The sequence below is a fragment of the Thamnophis elegans genome, chromosome 3, assembly GCF_009769535.1.
Source record: "Thamnophis elegans isolate rThaEle1 chromosome 3, rThaEle1.pri, whole genome shotgun sequence".
NCBI lineage: Eukaryota > Metazoa > Chordata > Lepidosauria > Squamata > Colubridae > Thamnophis > Thamnophis elegans.
This window is the reverse complement of record NC_045543.1, coordinates 150,134,185-150,159,410: the sequence shown is the minus strand read 5'-3', so window position 1 is coordinate 150,159,410 and position 25,226 is coordinate 150,134,185. Positions and strand designations below refer to the sequence as shown.

General features: G+C 59.2%; 1 protein-coding gene across 3 annotated transcripts; it reads left to right on the top strand.

Annotated features, from left to right (window-relative positions):
- The first annotated feature begins 1,154 nt into the window (after positions 1-1,154).
- Positions 1,155-24,598, top strand: LOC116506326 (protein FAM214B-like). 3 transcript variants are annotated; one of them, XM_032214010.1, is made up of 9 exons: positions 1,155-1,299; positions 15,658-15,875; positions 16,571-17,650; positions 20,021-20,079; positions 20,296-20,389; positions 20,556-20,714; positions 21,014-21,082; positions 21,362-21,552; positions 23,281-24,598. In XM_032214010.1, exons 3-9 carry the CDS (start codon positions 16,661-16,663, stop codon positions 23,432-23,434), a joined length of 1,716 nt encoding a protein of 571 aa, XP_032069901.1. In that variant the 5' UTR covers positions 1,155-1,299; positions 15,658-15,875; positions 16,571-16,660; the 3' UTR covers positions 23,435-24,598. The 3 variants fall into 3 exon arrangements, with proteins under 3 accessions (XP_032069901.1, XP_032069899.1, XP_032069900.1); XM_032214008.1 differs by having other exon boundaries at positions 20,293-20,389; XM_032214009.1 differs by lacking the exon at positions 1,155-1,299 and adding an exon at positions 4,558-4,623 and having other exon boundaries at positions 20,293-20,389.
- Positions 24,599-25,226: the final 628 nt, after the last annotated feature.

The window sequence follows — 25,226 nt, the reverse complement described above, 5'->3', positions numbered from 1 at the left end:
CAGTATCCTTCCCCTGCCACGCCCACAAATCCACACCCACAGAACCGGTAGCAAGAAAGTTTGAATCCCACCACCGAAGGGCTCTCAACCCAATCTCCAAAGGTTATAGCAATACAGGGAAAGGAGTGGGCCGAAATGAAGAGAAGAACCAGCCTAGATTTCCTACATATCCAGAAGTGAACTAAGGAGTTGCTCATGAAAGGGAAACTTAGATTTTGTCTTGTTTATTTTGCTTGATATCCACTGAACGTTTCTCCCCATCTGCGAACGGTGCCCTTTGCAAGCTGAATTGGGGGGGGGGGGGATGTATCCACAGGATGATCCAAAACATCAAAGTGATGGCGGCGCAGGGGATGCCATCTCAATGTTTTACACAGGATGTGCCTCAGCTCAGCTCTTCTCCTTGCCCTGAAAGTGCTTAGTACAGTGTTTCTCAACCTTGGTGACTTTAAGTCTTGTGGACTTCAACTCCCAGAATCCCCCAGCCAGCATAGCTGGCTGGGGAATTCTGGGAGTTGAAGTCCACAGGACTTAAAGTCACCAAGGTTGAGAAACACTGGCTTAGTGGGAGCAGCCTCAAAGGCTTGGAGGGGGGGGGGGGGAGATTTTCCACTTGTATGTGTAGGGAAAAAGTTCTGGATGGGCCACAGGTTCCTTCTGCTGCTCTGCTTTAAAGCCCTGCTTGGCGCCACCACAGCTGTTCCCAGGAGGAGAAAGATCACCAGGAGAAGCAAAGCTAAGGGGGGGGGGGGACTCATTTGTTTGGGGGGGGGCTGATGCTCCTTGACTGCGGTGCATCCATACCCTCTGGCAGCCACTGGGACTGGCAGAGGAGCCCCCCAGAGCCCAGCCAGGGGCCCTTCCAGCCCTGCTTTGGCTTCCAGCTTGCCAGCCTCCTCCTGGCTCTCCTGGGAACCTCAGCTCCCACTTGGGAAGCTAAGCAGGGCCTGGTCCATTGGAGGCCAGCAGAGGGAGAACTACACTTCCCAGGATCCCTGGCGGAGCAACCCGGCCACGCCCCTCCCCCCCACGCCCCGCTGTCATCACGGACCTGCACGTGGAGGGGGCGCGGCCGCCGCCGCCGCGCCCGCCCATTGGCCAGCGGGGGCTCGGGGCTCGCCCGGAGAGCCAATGCGCGCGTGGGAGGGCGGGGCCTCGCGCGGCCCGGAAGCTGCTTTCGGGGAAGGGGGCGCCGCGCCTGCCGGACCCTCCGTCTCCCTCCCGCGGGAAGCGCCCCGAGGGAGGGCGGCGGCCGGTGCGGAGCAGGTGGAGGAGGAGGAGGAGAGCCAGGCCTCGCAGGTAAGACGTGGGCGCCGCTGCTCCCGGTCTCCCCCCACGGCTCCTCTGGAGGACGGGGCGCCTCCGGCCGGCCTTCCCCGCACGGCCGCCTCCCGCCCCGCTCCGTCCCCGCCGCCGCTTCTCGGGCCCTGCGGGGCGCCTTGAGGGTTGGGCGGGGGCGCCACGGGGGGGGGTGTCAGTGAGGGGAGGGTCAAAGGAAGGGGGGCTCGCGACCCCCAAGGTGGAGGGGCTGCCCGGAGCGCCCGCAAAAGGCCGCCGAGGGTCGGAAGGGGGGGGCAGTTCGGGGGGGGGAGAGGGAGGGGGAAGCCCCCCCGTTTGTCCTTTCTTTGATGGAGCCCCCGCAAAGAAATAGGGAGGGGGGCGGTGGGGGGGGGCGCAGGAGCTGCCAGTCGCCATGTCCTTGGCCAGGAGGTCTGCTGGAGCCGCTCCGTGCCAAGGTGCTGCCCTGCCCTAGGTGGGGCCACAGATGCTCCGCTTCCCCTGGGGTGCCAGGCAGGGAGTGGGGGAAGCGCTCCTCCGCACCCTGTCTAAGAATTAGGCCTCTGAGTGAGTCAGCGCTGGGGATGGGGTGGGGGGCATCGGTGGCCATGTGGGCACTCTGGTCTGCCAGGCTTCCCAGGCTGGGACCACAGCATTACCCTGCTGGCCAGTGGGGCAGGGGGGGGGAGCAGCTTCTTCTCCAGAGAGACACGTCCTCTTTGCCATGGGGGTGGGATGCCAGAACCCCCCACCTGGGAACACCTGGTGCAGGACTGTCACCCATGAGGCTCCTGAGAAAAAAGGCCAAATGGGGGAGGGAATCTGCTTGTTCAGGATTGTTGAGCAGCCAGCCTCTCCTCCCCCCCTCCCCGTCGGTCACAGAAGCTTTGGCTCCATCACAGCTGTCCTCTAGCTCCCCCCTCCCTTTGCCATCCCTTTGATCATCCTTCCAGATGAGCCGGAGGGGGGAGGGACCTGGCCTGAATTGGAGGCCTTTTAACAGCCTTGGGGGAGAGACCTTCTCTCTGGGACACAAAGCAAGCACTGAAATTGTGGGCCTGGCGGGGTTGCAGAAGGGCTTGGAAGCACCTTTCCCTGGGGGGTCCTGGATGTTCCCAAGAGCCTGTGAATTCCTATCCCACTCTCCAACCCCCCCCCCCATCCGAGTCCTCATTCCCCATGGAGAAAAAGGTTGCTGTAGCTTTTCTCCACGAGACTCCCTGGAGCCTGGACTTCTCCTACGCTCCCCATTACCTGGCGGGCCCACTGACCATCTGGGTGGGCACATTTGCCTATAGCAGCAGGGATAAAAGAGGGCAGTTGGAGGGCTGAACCGGCCCTCTCAACCAGCAGGCTATGGGGACATTGGAACTGAAGTCCGAGTGGAAGCAGCTGCCCAGAGAAGGGGCTCCCCCCACCCCCCTGCCTTCTGCTCTGGAATGCACCGCTTTTGTGCAACTTTTGCAGGCTTCTGTTATGGGAAATCTGGATTTGCATGCGCACACGTGCACACACACACACCTGCGTGTCTGCAGGAGGATTTGAAGGGGTCTGGAGTGTGGCACACAGGCAATAGCTCTGGGTACGGTTTGTCCCTCAGCCAAGTGGGGTATAATTAGCTCCTACAGGCACAGCTGTAACCTCCCCTTCACGTACATCTCCTTTACAAGGAAGGGAAATGCCTTAGTTGCTCTGTCCCCCCTGGCCAGGCGGCCTTGGAACCCCTCCGAAAACTGCTGGTGATCTCTGAGCAGAGGGGGGCTTATCGGGAGAGGCAAACAATTAAGAGCAAAACTTTAAATCAAGCACAACTTTATCTCCTGCCCTCCGTAGTTCTTTGTCACTGAAAGCCTAAAGTGGCACCTCCTCCTTGCCTGGCACCGTGATTGCCAGAGTCTCGTGTCTTTGGCCGCGGAAGGTGGGGGCGGGGGGGGGGCGGCAGGGTCTTTCTCATAGGGTTAATTCAAGGGTTCAGGCAATTTTCCCCCTAAAAGGGTGGAAGGAACAAGATGGCAAAGGCAGGCGTGAGGAGGGGGGGATGAACGTGTCTTTTGGGGCCAGGGGGCTTCAGGCCAGGAAGGCGGCGGGGGGGGGGGGCGAAGCACAGGGCGGGTTGCTTGCCCTCTTGTAGAGGAAACGAAGCTGACGAAACACTGCACACTCTTCCCGGCTGAATTTGCACAATCCTCCAGTTGAAAATGTGGTTGGCCAGTTTGTGGCAAGCAGGTGAATTCGGGGAATGCCTGGGTCAGTGGGCGTGCCAGCGGCCTCAGAGGGACCTTCTGGGGGCTCCCCCCGGGCATTGTTCTCATTCCAAGCTCTGCCTTCACCCCCACAGGCTGAGCTAACTCCCACCCTGACCCTGTGTCTTGGGGGGGGGGTTCCTCAGGGGGTCCCTGAGGAAGCCTGCGGGGGGGGCGGGGGGGGGTGTCTGCTGTCTTGTTGTCCAAGGGGCTCTCAGATTTCAGGGTGCCCTTCAGCCTGGGGGGCGTTCCCCTTGCACAAGAGCCCCCTCCCAGCCACTGGGTCCCCCCTCCCCAGAAACCAGCTGTGGATGCCTCCGTCCTTAGGCGGGGGAGGGCCGAGTGGCTGCCTGCAGCTGCCCGAACAAAGGCAGGAGGGGAGGCAGGGGAGGGGGAGTCACTATGGCAACCCTGCTGGCTTGCAAGGACAAAAGCTTGGCAGGATGGCTGTGGGGAGGGGGGGGCAGCCCCATCCCCCGAGGTCACAGGGTTGGGACCACACCAGGCATTCCCCCCCCCCTCCAAGCTTCCCCAGTTGGGGAGACTCCTCCTCCTTCCCTGGGGCCAAGGGGGCTTCTGCGGGGGGGGGGAGATTGTCTCCTGTCCCCCCACCCCACCCGGCTTGGCTCATGCGCAAGAGCGGCTGGGAGGCGGGGTAGCTCCCCTATTCTCTGCCCCCCCCCCCACGCGCTTTTGCAGGTAGACGGCGGGGGTTTCAGTAACAAAGCCCCCGCCCCCCCAGTGGAGGCTGGGAGGATTTGCGCTCTCTCTGGGCTGCGGAGCATGGGGTCTGTAGTCCTCACCAGGGGCGGGGCTGGGAGGAAAAGGGGCTCTGTCCTGCAAAGCAGGGGGAGGGGAGGGGGGAGCAGCGCAGTTGAGCGGGGGGGGGGCTCTGGCGGGGGGGGGGGGCAAGGGGCTCCCTCCACCGCGGCTGCCACCGCCGAGCGAGCGGAGGGGAGGCGGGGCGGGGGGCGGTCCGGCGGGGCCGGGCATCGGCGGGGCGGAGACGGGTCGGGGCCGGCAGCCCGGCCCAGGCGGCCCTCCTCGACTCGGTTAGCGGCGGCGGCGGCCGACAGGGCGGCTGCGTGGCCATGAGAGCCAGGTGAGCGGCCGGGGAGAGGAGGGGGCGAGGGCGGCCGGGAGGGGGCTCTTCTTCGCCGCCGCCGCCGCCGGTGCGGGAGGGCCCGGCCCAGGTGGGCTGCTTGTCCTGCGGGCGGGGCCCCGGCTGGGCTGCTGGACCGGAGCCTAGTTGGGGAGGGGGGCAAAGGGCCGGGGGGGGGGGCTCTCTTGCGGGCCGCCTGACGTGGCCGGGGTCTGCGCTGGGGAGCCCTGCGGGGACTGGGACGCCCCCTCCGCAAGGCCCGAAGTCGGTCTGCGGTGCAAAGAGGGAGGGGGCGCCTGGGGGGGGTGTGTGGAGCTGCCATCTTCTCCCCTCCTCTTCAATAGCCCGGCCTTACCCCCCCCCCTTTCGTCGGCCGCAGCGGTGGGATGGCTGAAGGGGAGGGGGGATCGAGGGCTGCTCCCCCCACCCCCGCAGCCCTTACTTCGGGCCCTCCAGAGGGCAGAGCAGCCAGGTTGGGGAGGGGGTTGCTTGGCAACTGCTTTCCCTGGCAGAGTCTGCAGAGGACCAGAGGAAGAGGAGGGGTGCGTGCCCCATGGCCCCCCCCCCCAACCTCTACAGGTGCCAGGGAGGAGAATCGCCCAGCCCCTCCCCCCCTTGGAGCCGTTCCTTTGAATAGCTGCCCCTGAGCCAGGGGCGAGGGGAGGGTTCTAAGAGTACCAGTCCCTCCCCAGCAATTCTCCTTGCCCCCCCTTTAGGGACAGTCTAGATGGCAGAGTCCCCTTGCTCCCCCCCCACTTTGGCCCGGATTAGCTGAGCTGGCCCTTCCTCTGGCTCTCCAAGGAGGTCTGACCACCAGCCCCCCCTCCCCCCAGCCCCCCCTCCCCCCAGCCCTTTCTGCTAGGGTCTCCTCACTCTCTGGGATTCCCACCTGGGTGGGGGGCTGTTCTTGGGGAACCCTCTATGCCCGTCTCCTTCTCTCCCAAGATGTGCTTTCTGCCCCTCTGAGCCCAGGCCCGGTGGGGGCGGGGGGGGGGCTTGTCACACCTCAAGCCCCCTCAGTCTGGCTCCCAAAAGGGGGCCCCTCCTGGCACCTGCTGATGCTGGCGGTTGAGGCCCCAGCAGCTCCCTGCTTGTTCTGGAAGCGCTTGGCAAACCCTTTCCGCCCGTGGCATTCCTGGTGGCAGCCCAGCTGTAGGTGAGTCAGCTGGCAGGGAGGAGGCCCGGCTGGCACAGAAGCCTTGCGTCAGCAGGGAAGCAGGAACCGCCAGCCCTGCCCCCAGACGCCCGGGCTGGGCTGGGCAGAGAGGCCCTGGGCGGAAGCCTGCCCTTTGGTCTGCAGCAGCTGGATGAAGAGAGCTCCCTATCCCAGCCACGCCACGCCCAGCCCTGGGCTCTTTGGGAGGGGGTTCCTTTCCCCTGCCCTGCTCCTGACGATGCTGCCCAGGCAGACCCTGCCCACTTAGCCTGCCTGCTGCTCCTGGCATGGACTGGGCAAAGTCAGTTGCGGGGAAAGGGCCCGGGGTTTCCCTCCCTCTGTAACTGGAAATGGGGCTGGGGGTGCCCATGCCTGCTTTCTAGGCCTGGGGTGCTGGAGGTGGGCAGGAAGGGGCTGCTTCCTCTGCAGCTGCCCTTTCAGGAGCTCCTTCGTGTTTCCAAAGGGAATCTTCTGGTCTTCTTTTGAGGGGGGGGGGAGCTCCCTCCCTGCCCAGTAGGGCTGCTGCTGCTGGTGCTGGACCGCTGATCCTGCGGTACGTTTCCTAGTTGGGGGGGGCTGATAAGCCAGTTCCTTTTTTCATTTCTTTGGGAGGAGGAAATGAAAGGAGCTGCGATTCATTTGTTTTCCTGTGTTGTATTTTATTTATTCCTTTAAGTTTGCTTGCCATCCATCTCGCCTCAAGGTGACTCTATTTGACTTCCCCTTGGAGGCCTTCTCCGCTGGTTGTGGGCCCCCATCGATTGCATGGGGGCCTCCGAGAGGATAGATTTGGTCTCCTTGCGCGACTTCAGGCTGAGCACTGAATGTCATGACTTCGGCGCATGTTTGTCAGGGAATGGCTTCATCTCTGCCCAGCCTCTGGAGCGTCCTTGGCCAGTCTGGCTCTTCTGGGGAGGCCCCGGAGGACAGGATACCCCCCCGGAGAGCTGAGCCTGGGGGCAGATTCTGAGGCTTCCTTGGCAGAGGAATTGCCTGGTTCCGTGGCTGGCGTCCCGGTTCCACCACAAATGCGCGTATGACAAAAGCGCGTGTGACTAAAGCGCGGTGACAAAACCGCGGAGACAAATGAGCACTGAAGCGCGCCGACAACAGCGCCCCAACAGAAGCGCGCTGTAACATAACCCTAAAAATAACCCTAAACCTAACCCTAAACCTAACCCTAAACCTTACCTTAACTTAAATCGCGCTTCTGTCGGCGCGCTGTTGTCGGCGCGCTTTTGACATCGCGGTTTTAGCGCCGCGGTTTTGTCGGCGCGCTTTTGACGTTCGCGGTTATGTCGTGCCACGGGCGTCCCTACAGATCCTGGGGTGCCTGGCCTCCCTTCTGGGTCAGACCTGTCTGGGCAGCCACCACACCTGATGTCCACAAGGGCCTGGAGGAGGTCATCCCTGCCTCCTGGGAACGAGGGAAGGAGAGAGGAGAAGGTGGCCACCAGCATGATGGCCGATGGCCTTGATGACAGGGAGGCACCCTGGAAGCCTGAAGGACCAGGTTGGGATCCATCGATCGCCACGGAGAGGATCTATTTGTGTGGTCACTTAAGAGTGGAATCCATTTGTTAGCGCCTCAGTCTGAATAAACTCCAAATACTTCTTGCCCCGGTGTAACGTTCCCGTGGGTCGTCCATGAGGCCAATGTGGAGAAAAGACAGGACACAACCTTTCTCGGGATGGAGCGACGACCCAGATTGGGGGTCTGAGAGCCCCTTTTATTGAGATAGGACAAAGGCAGGAGGAGCAATCAGCATGTGGTTAAAAACAGCCTGTAAAAGTACAATTTCTAATCTACTGCTCAGGGGAGTTCTGTCTATATATGGTCAAATCCTGGGCGTCATTGGTAGGGCACATCTCAGGATGTTATGGAGTTTGTTTTCTCCTGTGTGGTTCAGCGTGGCTCTGCATGCCCTGGTATGAACTGGGCCATGTGTGACCCACACCTACACAAGGAACTATATTACAACACCCCGGCGGAAGCATTTTGGATATTTCTGCACCGATAAGAGGAGAATATTTGTAGCTCAGGGTTGGAATTTCTGTGGCCCCTTTATTGTGTTGTGAAGCCAAGATCTGGGTTTAATTTTTCAGAGAAGCCAAGGAGGGAAAGGTGAAAACAAATCATGGCTTCCGGCTGTCCTGTTAAAAGGGGAAACAGCAAGGGAGAATTCAAAGTTTGTGTTACTAATTTCTGATGCAAACGAAGCGTGGAAGTGTCTCCCATCTTTAGCAACTTAGAAGGCTGGAGCAACTGGTTCTCACTTCCGGTTCGCCTGGGGTGTGACTGTGTGCAGGTAAAAGCAAGCATGGAGGCCCCGAAGAACCTGGCTGTGGCCCCCCCAGAAGCCCCATTGTTTCTGGCTTGAAGCCCATTGTTGTCATGAAGAGCTGATGGGCTTCATTTCGCTAGGCGGCCATTGACGCTGCGAGATCCTGTAGCTCAGTCTTTCTCAACCTTGGCAACTTGAAGATGTCTGGACTTCCAAGTCCCAGAATTCCCCAGCCAGCGAATGCTGGCTGGGGAATTCTGGGACTTGAAGTCCAGACATCTTCAAGTTGCCAAGGTTGAGAAACACTGCTCTAGCTTCTGCTTGGATCTTTGGTGAAGGCATCTCACAGGCCACGGAGGGGACCTCTCCATTCTTTTAGGGGAGAGCAATTGGACATCATCAAAACCTGGATCCCCACCCCCACCCCCATTGTGCTAGAAGGAGGCAACCATTAAATATAAAGATCAGCAGAATAACAGAGTTGGAAGGGACCTTGGAGGTCTTCTAGCCCAACCCCCCTAGCTCAAGCAGGCGATCCTATCCCAAATTCAGAGAAATGGCTGTCCAGTCTCTCCTTAAAGACCTCTAGTGCTGGAGCACCCACAACTTCTGGTGGCAAGCAGTTCCACTGATTAATCGAGCCGAGGTGGCGCAGTGGTTAAATGCAGCACTGCAGGCTACTGCTAGATCAGCAGTTCAGCGGTTCAAATCTCACCGGCTCAGGGTTGACTCAGCCTTCCATCCTTCCGAGGTGGGTGAAATGAGGACCCAGATTGTTGTTGGGGGCAATATGCTGACTCTCTGTAAACCGCTTAGAGAGGGCTGAAAGCCCTATGAAGCGGTATATAAGTCTACTACTATAATCGTTCTCGCCGTCAATAAATTTCTCCTTAGTTCTGGGTTGCTTCCCTCCTTGATTAGTTTCCATCCGTCGCTTCTTGTTTTGACTGCTGGTGTTTTGGAGAATAGGTTGCCCTCCTCCCCCTCTTTGGGGTTAGGCCCTAGCCCTAACCCAGCCCCTTAGAAAGCTAGAGGATCATCCTATTGGCTCTATACTTAACTTGAGTTAAAATTTAAGAAAATAAAACCAAATTAAGCCCTAATCTGCCCCGGAGGCAAGTGGGCTCCCATCTGTCACTCGAGATAAACGGTGGTCCTTGCTCCTCCGCCTCCAGTTGGCCCCCGTCGTGACCCGTCGAAACCGCGGTCGACAAAAGCGCGCTCGACGAAAGCGCATACCTGACGTCATCAGCAGCGCGACAAAAAAAAACAACAATTAAAATAAAATTAAAATAAAATTAAAGCAAGCCGATTCACATAAAGGTAAGGGTTAGGGTTAGGTTAAGGGTTAGGGTTAGGTTTAGGGTTAGGTTAAGGGTTAGGGTTAGGTTTAGGGTTAGGTTTAGGGTTACGTTAAGCGTTAGGGTTAGGTTTAGCGTTAGGTTAAGGGTTAGGTTTAGGGTTAGGTTTAGAGTTACGTTAAGCGTTAGGGTTAGGTTTAGCGTTAGGTTAAGGGTTAGCGTTAGGTTTAGCGTTAGGTTAAGGGTTAGGGTTAGGTTTAGGGTTAGGTTTAGGGTTAGGGTTAGGTTTAGCGTTAGGTTTAGGGTTAGGTTTAGGGTTAGGTTTGGGGGGGTTAGGGTAAGGTTTTCGCTTTAATTTTAAATTTACCGCTCACAGCGCGATGTTTTCGTCGCGCTGTGATGACGTCACGTACGCGCTTTCGTCGAGCGCCCTTTTGTCTACCGCGGTTCTGTGGTGGAACCGGCCCCCGTTGCTCCTCTTTCACCTGTGTGGCCCCCACCTCTTGTTCCCGGGGCCTTTGCTACTTCGGAGGGTGCTCTCCACCCCCCCCCCACCCCAAATCTTGGGAGGCTCTGAGGCTGCCCTTCTGCTTCTCACGGGCTCAGCTGCTGCAGGGTCAGGCGAGGCCACCACCAAGCCATGCTGCTGCAGAGAAGACGCAGCCTGGGTGCCAAGGCTCTGTGGGCACGTGGCAAACCTTGCGGGGTGGGGGGTGTGTGTGTGAGGGGTGCCTGGAGCTGCTATTCTGTCCCAGCATTCCTGGCTCTGTATTCAGCCCCTTCGATTTCTTCCTCTGCTTTTCCTTCCCTTGGGCTGCGGAGGTATTTTTGAATTGTGGGTGGGTGGGTGGGTGGGTGGGCTACGTAGCTTAGATCAGTGTTTCTCAACCTTGGCCACTTGAAGATGTCCGGTCCAGACATCTTCAAGTGGCCAAGGTTGAGAAACACTGGCTTAGATGGCTGGTTAAGTCTCTGCCATGGCTCTGGCCACCGTGGGCTGCCCCCCCCCCCCCGCCCAGCAAATGCTTCCCAGGGCCTTGTGCCTCCGCCGAGGAGGGCGCAGCCTCCCTCCCACCTTGGCTCCGTGTCTGGGAATCGCTGGCCTGGCGCTCCCCGAAACCCGCCTGCAGGGCCCGTGTGTGTGGGGGCGGCTGCGGGGGGGGAGGAGAAGCGTGTTCAGCCTCCCTCTCGCCCGTCATGCGCTCAGGGCCAGCTGAGCACTGCTGGGGTTAAGCGAGGACACCGCTCTCATCCCTGGGAGAATCAGGAGGACTAGAAAATCCCAGCATGCACTGCTCTGCATCATTGGAGAGGAGCAGGCTGGGAGGTGTAGTTTGCTGGCTCGGTTGGCCGGTTAGCAGCGGAGTCTGGCTGCCTTTCGGCCGAGAGTGACGCTCTCCTCCGGGCCTGTGGAGAAGAAGGCCGATTGGAGGCTGGGAAGGGGGGTGGGAAGTCCCTACTAGCTGCCTTCCTGCTCTTTTAGCCCCCCCCCTTTCCCGAGGAAGGACGGGGGCTGCCGGGTGCTCTGCACCACTGGAATGGAAAGAAACTTTGCCAGAGGAGATGTTTTCCTGAAGCATAGTAATCTATAACACGTTTGTTAATTTAGTCAATGGTTTAATTTAACAAAAAATGATTCCTTCATGTTTGGATCTCCCAAGTGGTGAGTTTCTTTGCCTCCCTTTGCTGGTTGTGCCCCGGCTTCCCCAGATGGCTGGGGATGATGGGAACTGCCATGACTGGAAGGCACAGGGAAGGGAGCTCAGTCCCTGTACGGGGGTATCAAGCGGAATCCGTCTCCAAACTGCTTCCTGCTGCTTTTTTCTTCTTCAATCCCAGTGAAATTCTTGGATTTCCTTTTCCCGCTGTTGGAATAAGGCCGGGCGTTTGCAAAGGCACCGAGACCTTTCGTTCCATTAGCAGACCCAAAAGAAAACTGCATGAATGCTGCACCAGGCATTTCCTGTGGGTCAATTCGAAAATAACGTGGCGTTTGATTGGTCCCTTTGAGTTGGTTTACCTGGGAGAAGAAGGGTTCTTCTCTCCCCAAGGTGCTCGGCTGCCCTTGCGGGTGGCTGAGCCCGTCCCTCCTTACCTGGCCTTGTCCTGCTGCCTGGTTGGGGAGCGGGAGGCGCTGTGGGCCAGGGCCAGAAGATTGGGCCTGGGTCCAGCAGGTGCACGGGGTCTGGCGTGTCTTTTGCCCTTTTAAGGGGGCTGTGAAGCCTCTCTGGTCCCTGGTGGTCTCTTTCTGGTTGCTTCTCCTTGAGGGGGCTGGGGGGGGGGGGCGAGGGGGCTTGTAATGTTCCCATGGTTCGTCCATGAGGCCAATGTGGAGAAAAGACAGGACACAACCTTTCTCGGGATGGAGCGACCCAGATTGGGGGTCTGAGAGCCCCTTTTATTGAGATAGGACAAAGGCAGGAGGAGCAATCAGCATGTGGTTAAAAACAGCCTGTAAAACTACAATTTCTAATCTACTGCTCAGTCTATATATGGTCAAATCCTGGACGTCAATGGTAGGGCACATCTCAGGATGTTATGTTATGAACTATCAGGATGTTATGGAGTTTTGGGAGTTTGTTTTCTCCTGTGTGGTTCAGCGTGGCTCTGCATGCCCTGGTATGAACTGGGCCATGGGTGACCCACACCTACACAAGGAACTATATTACAACAGGGGCTTCGGAAGGGATGGGTTCATGTCCATTTTGCACCTTCCAAGGGGTGCTTCTAAGATTGTTCTGTGCCTCTTCCTGTTTTTAGTTAGGCCTGACCCAGAAAAATGGCAGAAAAATTAATTCCTGTGGGGAAAAAAAATGTTCAAAAGACCCACAGAGGGCTGATCCTCTGGGATCAGGGATCTGGTGCTTCTGAGAATAACAGAAGTGAAAGGGACCTCAAGCAGGAAACCTTACACCATTTCAAACAAGTGGCCGACCAGTCTCTTCTTGAAAACCTCCAGTGTCGGAGCACCCACAACTTCTGGAGATTCACAGTTCCACTGGTTAAATTGTTCTCACTCTCTGGAAATTCCTCCTTAGGTCCAGGTTGCTCCTCTCGTAGATTCGTGTCCCCCACCCCCCCACTGCTTCCTGTCCTGCCTTGAGAAAAGGATGAGCTGCTCCTGTCTGCAGCAGCCCCTCCAATATTGGAAGATTGCTGTCATTAACACACACACACACACACACCTTGTTTTTCTTTCCATTTGACCAGACTTCCCCAATCCCTGCCATCCTATTCCTGCCAAAGGCAAGTTTGAGGAAGCTGCAGGGGCTTCCTGGATTGGGGGGGGGGGTTGCACTGCATCTCTTTCCTCTGCGTAGCCAAGGAGGGCGTGGAGGTTGGTGGCTGCAGGGCCTCATCCTGCTGTTATCAAAGGGCAGCAGCTTGGGGAGGGCTCCCCTCTGCACGGGTGGAGGAGGAGGAGATGTGGGCATCTTGTTACTTTGCAGTTCAGGGGGCAGCGTTTGGCCAGGTGGCCTGTTGGCCCCTTTAGGGTCACGGTCAGCCATCGGTCTTGCCTGCCTGCCTGCCTCCTGGGGCCCCTGGGTCTCGGTCAGCTTCATTCTTGGTCCTTTCAGGGAGCTGCCTGCATCCCCCCACCCCCATTCATCTGAGGGTCTTTGTTCCTGCCTGAGCCCCTTTTCCTGGGAGACCCTGCGCCTGGCCTCTGTTGCCCCCTCTCCTTTTGCACAATCCCTGGGCAGAAGCTGCAGTTTCTTCAGCCTTCGCCCCCTCCTTCCTCCTTCGGCCCCTCAGGCGGTTCTCCCCTCCAGCCCCCCTGAGAGGGTCTCCCGGCAGCAGCCCAGCCCTCTTCGCCAGGCCCCGGTGCTCTCCGCCCTTCCTTTGCTCTTAGCTGCCCAGCTTCTTTTCCGAGGGCAGTGGGGGGGGGGGGGTCCTGCTTGAGGTGGCACAGTGGTTGGGGTGCAGTACTGCAGGCCACTTCAGCTGGCTGGTATCTGCAGTTCGGCTGTTCTAATCTCACCGGCTCAAGGTTGACTCAGCCTTCCATCCTTCCCAGGTGGGTGAAATGAGGACCCGGATTGTTGTTGGGGGCGATATGCTGACTCTGTAAACCGCTTAGAGAGGGCTGAAAGCCCTGTGAAGCGGTATATAAGTCTAACTGCTATTGCTATTTTCTGGCTGGCACCGAGTGGGAGAACTCCCCACGGGTATCTGGCCTCAGGACAAGTCGCCGCGAGATCGTTCCAGACGGGATAACTCAACGCCACAAATGCCACCCGGCCCGATTTCTTTGGCCTTATTTTCACTGGCAAAGATGGAAATAATGTCGAAGAAACGGATGGATAACATGGAGGGCCCAGCAGCGAGAGAGAGAGAGAGGGAGGGAGGGAGGGAGAGAGAGGAGAGAGAGAGAGAGAGAGAGAGAGAGAGAGAGAGAGAGAGAGAGAGAGAGAGAGATGGCAGTTGAAGACAAAACCCCTCGCCTGGCACTGCGGCTGCAGCACTGATTCCCCATCCGTTGAGGTCTGCCACCTAAGTCCCGGTTGCCCCCTTAGCTGCTCTGTGCAGGTTCTGGCAATGGGGGGGGTTGACGGTGATGAAGGCCCTGCTCTGGGCTCCCTTCCCTTCCCCCTTCCCCAGCTCAACCAGGGTCATGGCAGTGGGGTCCTTGGAAGAAGCAGGGCTGGAGGAGGAGGAGGAGGCGCAGGGGGCCTGGGGGTCAGTGTCCCTCTTCCTGCTGTGGGGCGGCCGTCTCCCCTTGAGCCTCTTGGAAACAAAGCCCCTGCCCCTCCCTCCCTCCCTCCCTCCCTCCTCCCAGCTTTGGCCTCCCCTGCCTGCCCCCCACCTCTTTCTCCCCCTCCCCATTCTCTTGTGGCCTGGCTGATTTACATACTGGGCTGCCATTGGCTGGCTCTGCCCAGGGGAGGTGCAGGGGGTGGGGCGTCATGGTGACCTGGGCTGAATGGGGAAGGTAAAACCCGGAGCAGCCTCTCCTCCCTCCGGTGGTCTCCTCCCCCCCTGAGTCCTGACCTTGGAACTGCACCAGCAGCTGGCCTGGGTAGCCTTTTGGAGGGGGGGGCAGGGGGAGCCAGGCAGACGCTTGCCCGGGGCAAAGACCCCTGGAGGCAAGAGCCCCTGTGCTGGAAGCCAGCGAGACCTCCGGGAGGGAAGATGCTGAGGCCCCTTCTTGCCCTACGGCTCCCCTTTTGGAAAACTGGCCGGCATTGATGATGGTTTGCTTGTGGTCCCACAGGTTGGCCTAGAGCAGTGTTTCTCAACCTTGGCAACTTGAAGTCCTGTGGACTTCAACTCCCAGAATCCCCCAGCCAGCTATGCTGGCTGGGGGATTCTGGGAGTTGAAGTCCATAGGACTTCAAGTTGCCAAGGTTGAGAAACACTGGCCTAGAGCAGGGTGGTTAAGGTTGAGATTTATGGACTCCAACTCCCAGAATGCCTCAGCCTGACCACACTGGGCATAGCTGGCTGAGACATTCTCGGAATTGGAGTCCGCAAGTCTTAAAAGTGGCCAAGTTTGGAGACCCCTCTTCTGGAACAGCACCCCCCCCCTTTCAGGCTCAGGTGGGGCTTCCCGTGCCCCCCTCCAGCCACAGGCCGCCTGCCAGCCTCTCTTGTGGGAAGTCGGCTCCTGGTTGGTGCAGCTGCTTGCCAGTCGATGCCCATGCCGGTCCTTGAGTCTGATGGAGTTGTCTGGAGAAACCCTTCTGTGTGCAGGGGGTGGTGGTTGGGGGGGGGGGGCAATTCGAAGAGAGGGTCCACCCAGAGGAGAAGAGGACCCTCCCTCCATCCGTGCCAGTTTGGCTCTCCTTTCTCTCGCCTGGACTCCGTCCTTGCCGGGATGATAAGCGGGGGAGGGTGGGGAGAGGTGGACGGAGGACCTGGGCATTTAGATCTGGGGTGGGGGTGGGGTCTCCAAACTTGGCAACTTTGGATTTGTGGACTTCCAGAACTCCCCAGCCAGCCACGTTTAAGTTGGGAAGCCCCCCGAGGCAGCCCAGACCTGATGAGCAAGTGGGAGGTTTCCCAGGTGAAGCGCGAGCCACCATTTTACATATATGAGGCCTGTCTCCCCCTGGCTGGGGGGGAAGAAATCCTTTGTGGCTGAAGCTACAGGTGGATTTCCCTGGACACCTTTGTGGATTGACCAGGGAATCCCCTTCTCCTTTGAAAGGTCCCTGGTCTCCCCCTCCTCGTTAAGGAGCTCCAGAGACCCCCCCTCTCCTCCTCCTCCCTTATGTGCCAGGGGGGAGGGTTCTCTGGCCTCCACACCTGAGGGGGCTACAGGCGGCCTTTTGCTCCTCTCTCCCCCCAGGGCTGCTGCCCAGTTGCTCCCTTGGCCTGAGGGGACGTCGTGGAGGTCTGCACGCAGAACCGAGCCGGAGCCCGTGATGGTGGGCGCCATCCCCCGGCAGCCACGTCGCTTCTGGGGAGTGCCGGGGTGGCAGGTGTCCCCTGCCAGCTTCTCCAGTCACCGTCGGCCGCTGCAGCAGGAGAACAAGCCAGCCAGGGGACGGGACGCCGTGCAGTGGGGTGAGTGGGCCGCTTCGGGGGAGAAAACTCTGGGTGGGGCTGTGGACCTTGCAATGGGGCTGGAGGCTCAGGAGGACACGCACTCTGGATTTGGCTCCGAGGGGCGTGGCACGACAAAACCGCGGTCCACTAAAGCGCGCCCGATTAAAGCGCGTACCTGACATCATCAGCAGCGCGACAAATAAAATTAAAAATAAATTACATTAAAATTAAAATTAAAGCAAGCCGATTCACGTAAAGGTAAGGGTTAGGTTTAGGGTTGGGGTTACGTTAAGCGTTAGGGTTAGGTTTAGGGTTAGGTTAAGGTTTAGCGTTAGGTTAAGGGTTAGATTTAGGGTTAGGTTTAGGGTTAGGTTAAGGGTTAGGCTTAGGGTTAGGTTTAGGGTTAGGTTTGGGGGGGTTAGGGTTAGATTTACGCGTTAATTTTAAGTTTACCGATCACAGCGTGCTGTTTTCGTCGCGCTGTGATGACGTCACGTACGCGCTTTCGTCGAGCGCGCTTTAGTCTACCGCGGTTTTGTGGTGGAACCCCGAGGGGTGCAGCGGCCTGCAGCTGAGGGAGGCTGCCTGGGGGAGAAATGGCTGGGTCTGGGGCTGCCCCTTGGAGGGCAGTGGGGGGGGGGTCCTGCTTGAGGCCTGGAAAAGCTCCCTTGGGGGAGGGGGGTTGACCAGCCCTGCCTGCCCTCTCCTTTCAGATGTGGCTGTGCAGCCCACTTCCTAGCAGGGGACTCGGCCGGACGCCCTGACCACGCGGCACTTTAGCGCCTGTCCTGCCCCTCAGCCCCATGAGGCACCTCAGTGCTGAGCCCGGACTTCCCCGCGAGCAGAGCACAGGCCTGAGCCAGGAGCAGCAGCAGGAAGATGAGGAGGAGGAGGAGGAGGAAGAGAAGCAGCAGCAGCAGGCCTGGAAGCATCATGGCCTCCAGATGGGCTGCAGTCCGCCAGAGCTGGGCAGCCAGAAGGTCTACCAGGTCTCCATCTTCTCTCCCCGGGGCGGCGGCTCTGCCCTCCCGCAGCAGAGGGGGCCCCGACGGCAGCCCATCAAGCGGGCCTGCCCGGAGCCCCGGTGGGTGGCCGAGGGCGGCGAGTGGGATGCCAAGAGGGGCCTCTGGGGGAGGGAGGAGGAGGAGGAGGCGGCCATTGAGGACGGGCTGTTGGTGGACGGGCTGGCCCTCGGGGGCGCCGCCCAGCACTTCTCCCACAGCGGCCTGCGAGTCGTAGAGCACCGGCAGGAGGTCAGTCCCGGCCAGCGCGGAGGCCGGGAGCCCAGAGCTGCTGAGGGCCGGGGGGCGGCCCTGCCGGCGCCTGGCAGGCTTTGCGCCACTTTGCACACGAGAGACTCGGCCCCCGTCTTGTGGGGGGAGCAGCCCGCCATGGACTCCAGGCCAGAAGAGAACGGGGGGCCCCGTTTCCCCCACGATCACGATTTGCACAGCCCTGCACCCCCGTCCCCCCCGCCAGGGCAGCCGCTCCAGGAGGCCCAGGCGCCCAACACTCCACCGGAGGCCCCCAGCCTCAGCGCCAACGGGCTCTGCTCGGCCGAGAAGACGCCCTGCTCCAGCGGCCAGCTCTCGGGAGGCGGCCCTGCCAGCTGCCCGGCCAAGAGGAAGCTGCTGCCCTCGGTTGAAGGGAGGGCAGCCGCCGGCCTGGAGGAAGAGAGCCTTCTACCAGCACGCAAAAAGAGGGCCCTGCATTCTCCCACCGTGCCAGCCTCCTGCCGCAGCACTGATGCCAAGGGCGCCCCCTTCTGGAACCACCTGCTTCCCGCAGCCAAGGTGAGGAACTGGGGCCGGAAAGGGCCCACGGGAGGTCTGTCCCCCAAAGAGGACTGGGGGTGAGGAGCTTTGGGTCCAGGCAGAGAACTGCCTTTCTGGGGTGCCATCTTGCTGGCAGAGCCCTGAGCTCTCCGGCACCCCCTGTGGTCCTGCAGAGGAGCCTCACTGAGAGCTGAAAAGGGCCGTCTCTCTTGTGCCACCCGGCAGCTGTAAACGGCAGAGGCCCATGGGCTTTCCCAGCCTGCTAGATCAGTGGTCCCCAACCTTTCCGGCTTGGAAGAACCAGCGGGGTTGTGGGGCGAGGGGAGGGTTCCATGCAAGGGGCACGCCCCCCCGTGAGCAGGCACCTCCTCCAATGGTGGGTGCAGGCGTGTTGTTTGCCCAAACAGGGCTGCATGTGGGAGGACTCATGTGCTAGATATCTCCTATCCTGGAAGGGAAGGAAGCCTCCCCCCCCTCCATTCCAGCTCCATTGCTCCCTGCCCCTCCTGCCCCTCTGCCTGGGGTGAATCCCTGAGTTCTCTCAGACATTCCGTTTCCCCTAAGATGCAGGAGGAGGCCTGGCCTTCTGTTTCCATATCTACTGCATTTCTACCCCACTGCAATCTAAAAGAGCCGAGGTGGCGCAGTGGTTAGAGTGCAGCACTGCAGGCTACTTCAGCTGACTGCAGTTCTGCAGTTCGGCGGTTCAAATCTCACCGGCTCAGGGTTGACTCAGCCTTCCGTCCTTCCGAGGTGGGTGAAATGAGGACTAGGATTGTTGTTGGGGGCAATATGCTGACTCTGTAAACCGCTTAGAGAGGGCTGAAAGCCCTATGAAGCGGTAGATAAGTCTAACTGCTATTGCTATTGCTAATTGGCTGCTGACAGATACACACCTGTGCAATTAAAAGTGTGAATTAATAAATAGGAGCGTTAAAGTATAGTAGAAAAAAACTGTAACGGGGGTAGGGGGCTCTGTTTTAATGAGAGAGAGAGACAGAGAGAGAGAGACAGAGAGAGACAGAGACACACATAACTGCGCTGGGGGAGTTAGGGGAGGACTGGCACTGCCACCCAGTGGGCATCTTCCCTCTCTGGCCTCCTCTCGGTGGGGCCCCCGACTGCTTTTCCCACAACCATTCCGGCTGGAGAATGTGGCCTGAGGATGACGGGCGCCAGAGACGGCTTTGGAGGCTCAGAGCAGCCAGAAGCTGCCCGGCAGCTGCACTCCCGTCCCTGGGTGTCCCCAGTGCTCAGGTTACTGCATGCCCAGTTTGGGTGACCTGGGCCAGAGGAGGATGCCCCAGAATAGCCTGCGCAGGGGAAGGAGTGGCAGAACCGGAGGAAGAAGTGAAAAGCGGGATCTGCCCATCATAGCAATAGCAGTTAGACTTCTATACCACTTCCTAGGGCTTTCAGCCCTCTCTAAGCGGTTTACAGAGTCAGCATATCGCCCCCACAGTCTGGGTCCTCATTTCACCCACCTCGGAAGGATGGAAGGCTGAGTCAACCCTGAGCCGGTGAGATTTGAACAGCCGAACTGCAGATAACAGTCAGCTGAAGTGGCCTGCAGTGCTGCATTTAACCACTGCGCTACAAGCGGGCTGAGCCCAGCCGCCCCTGAATTCCACGGACCCTTCGCTCACTCCGGCCCTTCCCTGGGGAGATTCCCATGCAGGGGCTTTAGCAATCCATCCGTTCCAGCCTCCGTGTTTGGGCCTGGTCTTTGGAGCCTGACAAGCAAGCAGCCAAGGCTGCAGTGGGGGCTCTGTTACAAAGAGACCCCCGAGTTCAGGTTCCCACTCAGGCAGGCTGGACGTTCCGAAGCCCCTTCCTGTCCTCCGGGCCTTCCTGGTCCCCCTCCTGAGCCAGCCCTGCTGTGGGAAGAGCAGGAGTTCCAGATGCCCCAAAGACCTTGGGTGGAGGGGGGGTGGATAGTTGCTCCTGGGGAAGGTAACTCAGCATTTCTCCACCTGGACTGATTGAAAATGTGCGGAGCAACCCACAGGTGGGCCAGGGAATCCAACCAGGGTCTGAGAGGTTGAGAGAACTGAACTGGCCTCCCATCAGGGCAGCTGTGAGCCGGGCCCATTGGCTGCTGCTGCTGCGGGAGGGGGGGGGCTGGGGGGGCTGGCCTGCCTTCTGCTGACAAGCAGCCTCCTTCCTAGGGCTGGACTGGCTTCCAAGGGGTGCCCTGTGCGGAATGCTGGGGGGGGGGGGGTTCTCAGGCTTCTTCCTCGCCTCTGAACAGGGCGATGGAGCTGTAAGTGCCCAGCTGCCCCCAGGAGGAGAGCAATTGGCTCTGGGGGGTGGGTGGGGGTGGTCCTGGATTGGAGGTTTGTGTGGAGCTGCGGGAACTGACCTCCCCTTTCGGTCTCCTTGGTGCAGGGCTCAGCAAGCGGCAGGACTGGGGCGTCTCCATTGAAAGCGGGGCTGCACCTCAAACCGTGAGTTCCCCTCCCCCCCCTTTTGATCACGGGAGCCTCCAAACCCTGCAACCGGGGGGGGGGACGGCCATGGGACCTGTCCACGGAGCCCCCCAAAGCCACCCATGTGGCCGAGCCCCAGGCCACCTCTCCCTCCAGCACCCCATACCCAGTAGGGGTCAAGAGGGGCCGGAGGAGGCCCCCCCCCGGAGTGAAACTCCCTTCTGCCCCAAGCAGGAGGAGGCAGCTGCGCAGCAGTCCCGGAAAGGCCCTCGTGGCCAGGCGGCCCCCCACCACCTCCACCAGCCACGCCCTTCTGGGGAATTTTGAGGTAACCGTTAATGTCCCCCCCCCCTGAATGCGAAACTGTGGGGTGGCTGCCTCCTCTCTACTGAGGGGGCTGAGCTGAGAAAGGCTCGGTCCTCACTGGGACATTGGGGGGGGCGTGTCCTGGTCAGGCCCCCCTCTCACGAAAATGCCTCCCTCCATCCTGGCAGGAGTCGATGCTGAAGGGGCGTTTCCCGCCCTCCGGCCGGATCGAAGGCTTCACCGCAGAGATCGGGGCCAGCGGATCTTACTGCCCGCAGCATGCCACCCTCCCTGTGGAGGTCACCTACTTCGACATAGCCGAGCACAACGCCCCCTCCCCGTTTCTGGTGAGGGGCTGCAAGGGAGGGGGGGTCCTGGGGAGGGGGGGAGGACGTGAGCAGGCAGGCAGCTGGCAGTGGCGTCTCCTGCCCTCCTTCCTGGATTGGGGGGGGCGGGGGGCTGGCCCAGGGAAGGCACTCTGCTGTAGGAGCACCCAGCTCAAGGGGGCTTCCTCCCAGCCCCCCCCACACCTTGATTCAACCAGCAAGGGGCTCCCCAAATGAATTTCACCTGGCAACTGCCCATGCCCCCCCCTTTCCCATGCCCATGCCCCCCCCTTTTCTAACGTTCTCCCTTTGTGCCACAGGGAGTCATTGACTTGGAAGCCTTGGGAAAGAAGGGGTACAGCATCCCCAGAACGGGCACCATCCAAGTGGTGAGTGGCAGCGGGAGGAAGGGGGGGGCTCTGACATACGGGGAGCAGCCTGGAGGCTGGAGACAGCCTGGCTTTCTTCCTCTTCCTCCTGCTCTTCTTCTCCCTCCCCCTCATCTCCTGCCCCAGAGCAGAGAGAGTGGGGTGGGGGGACAGAAGGCATGGCAGGGGGAGCCTGGGCGAAAAGCCCCACTCCTGACCTTGCTCTGTCTGCGGTGCCCGCCAGCAGCTTCTGCCTTCCCCTCCCTCCCTCCCTGCCCACCGACTCCCTTCCCGTTTCAGACCTTATTCAATCCCAACAAGACGGTGGTCAAAATGTTCCTGGTCACCTACGACTTCCATGACATGCCAGCCAATCACCTCACCTTCCTGCGCCATCGCATCTTCCTGGTGCCAGTGGGCGAAGGGGAGGCCCCCGGCTCGGACCCCGCAGGGCAGCCCAAGCGCATCCTCTGCTACCTGATACACCTGAGGTGAGGGCAGGGGGGCCAGGGGTCGGGGGGGGGCTTCCCTGGGGCACAGGAGAGAGCAGGGCCTGAACCTCATGGCCAGCCTGCTGCCCGACAGCGGTCCCTGCCCCCACCTGGGGCAGAATGCTGGCAAATGCAGCCTCTCTTGTTACTTGCTCAGGAAGGGGGAGGGAGGGCTTGGTGGATCCCACCCCTGCTGCCCACCAAGAAAGCAGCCCAAATCCCCTCCCAGATTTGGGCTGGAGTGGGGGGAGGCAGGAGGCAGAGAAGAGCCGAGGTGGCGCAGTGGGTAGAGTGCAGCACTGCAGGCCACTTCAGCTGACTGTTATCTGCAGCTCAGCGGTTCTAATCTCAAAGGTTGACTCAGCCTTCCATCCTTCCGAAGTGGGTGAAATGAGGACCCAGACTGTGGGGGCGATACGCTGACTCTGTAAACCGCTTAGAGAGGGCTGAAAGCCCTACGAAGCGGTATATAAGTCTAACCGCTATTGCTATTGCTAGAGACCTGGTTGGTCAAGGGCAGAGGTCCAGGCTGGGAGAAGTGGCTCTTCCGCCGCCCAGAGCAGAGGGGCCCAAAGAGGAAGGGACAGGCCACCCCTTGGCCCAACCTGTTCTGTTATTCCCCTTCTGAGTCCGGCCTCACGCATTGCATAAGCCAGCCCATCGCGCCATACCCAGTAAACCAGGATTAATGGTGGTTCAGAATGACAAGCCTCTTTTTAGGGCCTCGTCCCTTTTTATTTGTCGCTTTCTTTCATTGTAAGCCGCCCGGAGTCCTCCAGGATTGGGCGGCCTATAAATTTAATAAATACAAATACTCTGTGCACAAACAGGTGACGATGGGGGAATAGTCGCTTCCCTGGTGTGTGGTTGTGAGTTTCCCTCACGGGGGGTCTTTAGGCAGCAACCGGATAGGGATAGGAGGGCAGGTGGCCCTTGGCAGCTCTTGTCTCCCTGCTTGGGAAGGCCTGGGGGCCCTTGAGGATTGACCACAACTGAGCCTAAAACCTCTTGCTGAGACCGTCGTCCAGTGAATTTTGCCCTGTTCTACGCCCTTTCTTGCCAAAGTTGTTAAGGGAAATCACTGCCATTGTTAAGGTACTGTCGTTAAGTGAATCTCGCTTCCACATTGACTTTGCTTGTCAGAAGGTCACCAAAGCGAATCACGTGATCCCGGGACACGCAACGGTCATAAAGTCAGTTGCCAAGTCTCTGAATTTCGATCGCGTGACCCTGGGGGGGTCACGAGTGGGGAAAAACACTCACTTTTCTCAGTGCAACTTTGGTCACTAAATGAAAGGTTGTAAGTTGAGGACTGTATGGAGAATTGTGCCCCTTCCCCCTAATTGCAGGCAAAGGACCGGTTGGTCGGCGAACCCGGAAGTAAGTAACTTCCGGGAACGCTGAAGGATCCACCCGCCCACCCAAGTTTCTTACCCGGTTTTGACGAGTTCTGCGCTTCCACGCATGCGTAGAACGCATACAGCGCCTGCGCGATCCTCCAGGAGCAGCTGGAGCATTGCACAGGCACTAGTACGCATGCGTGCACTGCGCGCGTGCACGAGGACGCCGCCGGCCCCGTTCCAACCGAACCGGTTGGAACAGGGCGAGAAACCCACCCCTGGAGCCTTGGTTCCCACACAGACCCCCCTGGCCTCCCAGAGCAGCCGCCTTTGATCCCCCCACCCCCTCCAAGGCCCCCTGTGAAGAGCCTCCTGCTTCCTTCCCCAGGTTCCAGAGTTCGAAGTCAGGGAAGATCTACCTGCACGACAACATCCGGCTGCTCTTCTCGCGCAAGTCGATCGAGATGGACTCCGGGATCCCTTACGAGCTGAAGTCCTTCACGGAACTGCCGGGCAACCCCTGCTACTCCCCCCGAGCCTGAAAGGAGGGGGGCGGGAGGGCAGCCCTTGGCCCAAGCCGAGGAGGCGCAGGGGGGGCTGCAGATGCTTCCGTGCAGCGGCCGGTTGCCACTCTGGAGCAGGGAGAGCCGTGCCTGGCCCAGAGCTGCGTTTTACTCACTGGATCCAGCCCAGCCGGGATCACAAATGCAGCACATCTCAACCTCTCGTTTTGGTGGCTGGTACAATTCTGTGCAGGAGGATGGGGAGAAAGGGAAGGAGGAGGAGGAGGGGGGGCAGGTGTTGGCTCTGGTGGGCGGGCAGGGTGCATAGGCATTTGGGCCATTGAGAGGCATGTACAGAACCAGGACTTTGTGGGGGAGGGGCTCGTTTTAGGGATCAAGCTGGGTCACCCACAGGGGAGGCTTTGGGGCCCATCCAAGCTAGCATAGCGGAAGGGAGCTGAAGGCAGCACTGCAGGGGGAACAGATCAAGCGTAACTGCTCTCCTTCCCCAGGAAGCCATGAAAGCTGTAACTCTCCCAGGAGACGGGTATTTTTCCTCCTGTCTGCTGCTTTAGGCTCCCTTCTCCTCCCCTGGACTAGCCGTACAAGACCAGGCCGTAGGGTCACCTGGGGAGGCTCATGCTGGCCTCTCAGTCCCTAGCTCTGGTCCACACACTGAGTGTGTGTGTGTGTGTGTGACCAAAAGAGAATTCAGTCAGTCTTTGGAGATAGGAGGCAGGGTTTGCGAATCAGTGTCAGTTTTTGCTTTGTCTGTGACCTGAACTATCACCGCCCTGGGGTCCTCCTGCTGAGGGCACCAATCAAGCTGGAGATGGTAAGGCACAAGGAGCTGTTTGAGGGGTCCATGGATAGCTCTGAGTCTGTCTGTTTGAGCGGCACCAGTTTAGAAGAGAGGAAGCCTTGCTGTGAAGCCCGGGCCTTTTTTTGGGGGGGGGGCAGTTCTCCCTGTCCCCACCCAAGCATTATTTTTCCCTGGTATTATTTTGGTTTGGGTTGCATCTCCTACATTGTTCTCTGGAGGGAGCAGGTGTGATGAAAGGGGCTACAATTACAGAGACTTGAAAATATTTATATTTAAAAGGAAAGAGGGACAGGCAGAAATGTATGGAATACTTTCTCCCTTCTCTTTCCTCTTTTTTTGGAACAGAAAAAAAATCTATAAATGTGTGTTTGGAAAACGTTTCTGTCTGCCTTGATATTTTCAAGAGGGTCTGACCCCACTGAATGGGGAAGGGGGCCTGAAATGAGACCGTTGAGCAGGTTGGGGCTGTTGGGTGACCTGATTTTTTTTGGGGGGGGCACATTTCAATTGGAGGACAGTCGCAACTGACACGTGACAGATTTACTGAACAATTAACACTCTTGTTGGCCTTAAGGAAGCCTCATTCTCTACAACAGCAGGAGTTGGGCCAGAGTGCCTAGTGTGGGAATGAAAGTGCCATGCAACAAGATTTGCAGCTGGATGATTTGTCTTGCTCCCCCCACAAACTCTGGAGGCTTCTGCCTGTAGTGCATCACTGTGCAATTCCCCAGGTGGGAAGCAGCTGGAGAGACAGACATATTTTGTTGTAGCACAGTGTTGGAATGCAGTATTTCAGGCTAACTCTGCATTCCCACTGCCAGCAGGTTCGAATCTCACCAGGCTCAAGGTTGGCTCGGCCTTCCCAGGTCAGTAAAAGGACCCACATTGTGGGAGGCAACATCTGAACTCTAAACTGCTCAGAGAGGGCTGTAAAGCACTGTGAAGTGGTGTATAAGCTTAAGACGGCGCTACTGCTATTCCCCTGGAGACCTTGGGAAGTTGCTGGTG

Excerpts from the sequence above, each read along its gene's own strand:
- LOC116506326 (XM_032214008.1), top strand. The coding sequence starts at position 16,661 with ATGAGGCACCTCAGTGCTGAGCCCGGACTTCCCCGCGAGCAGAGCACA. Across the intron at positions 20,390-20,555 it reads CCCTTCTGGGGAATTTTGAG|GAGTCGATGCTGAAGGGGCG; the intron begins GTAACCGTTAAT and ends CCATCCTGGCAG. Across the intron at positions 21,083-21,361 it reads GAACGGGCACCATCCAAGTG|ACCTTATTCAATCCCAACAA; the intron begins GTGAGTGGCAGC and ends TTCCCGTTTCAG.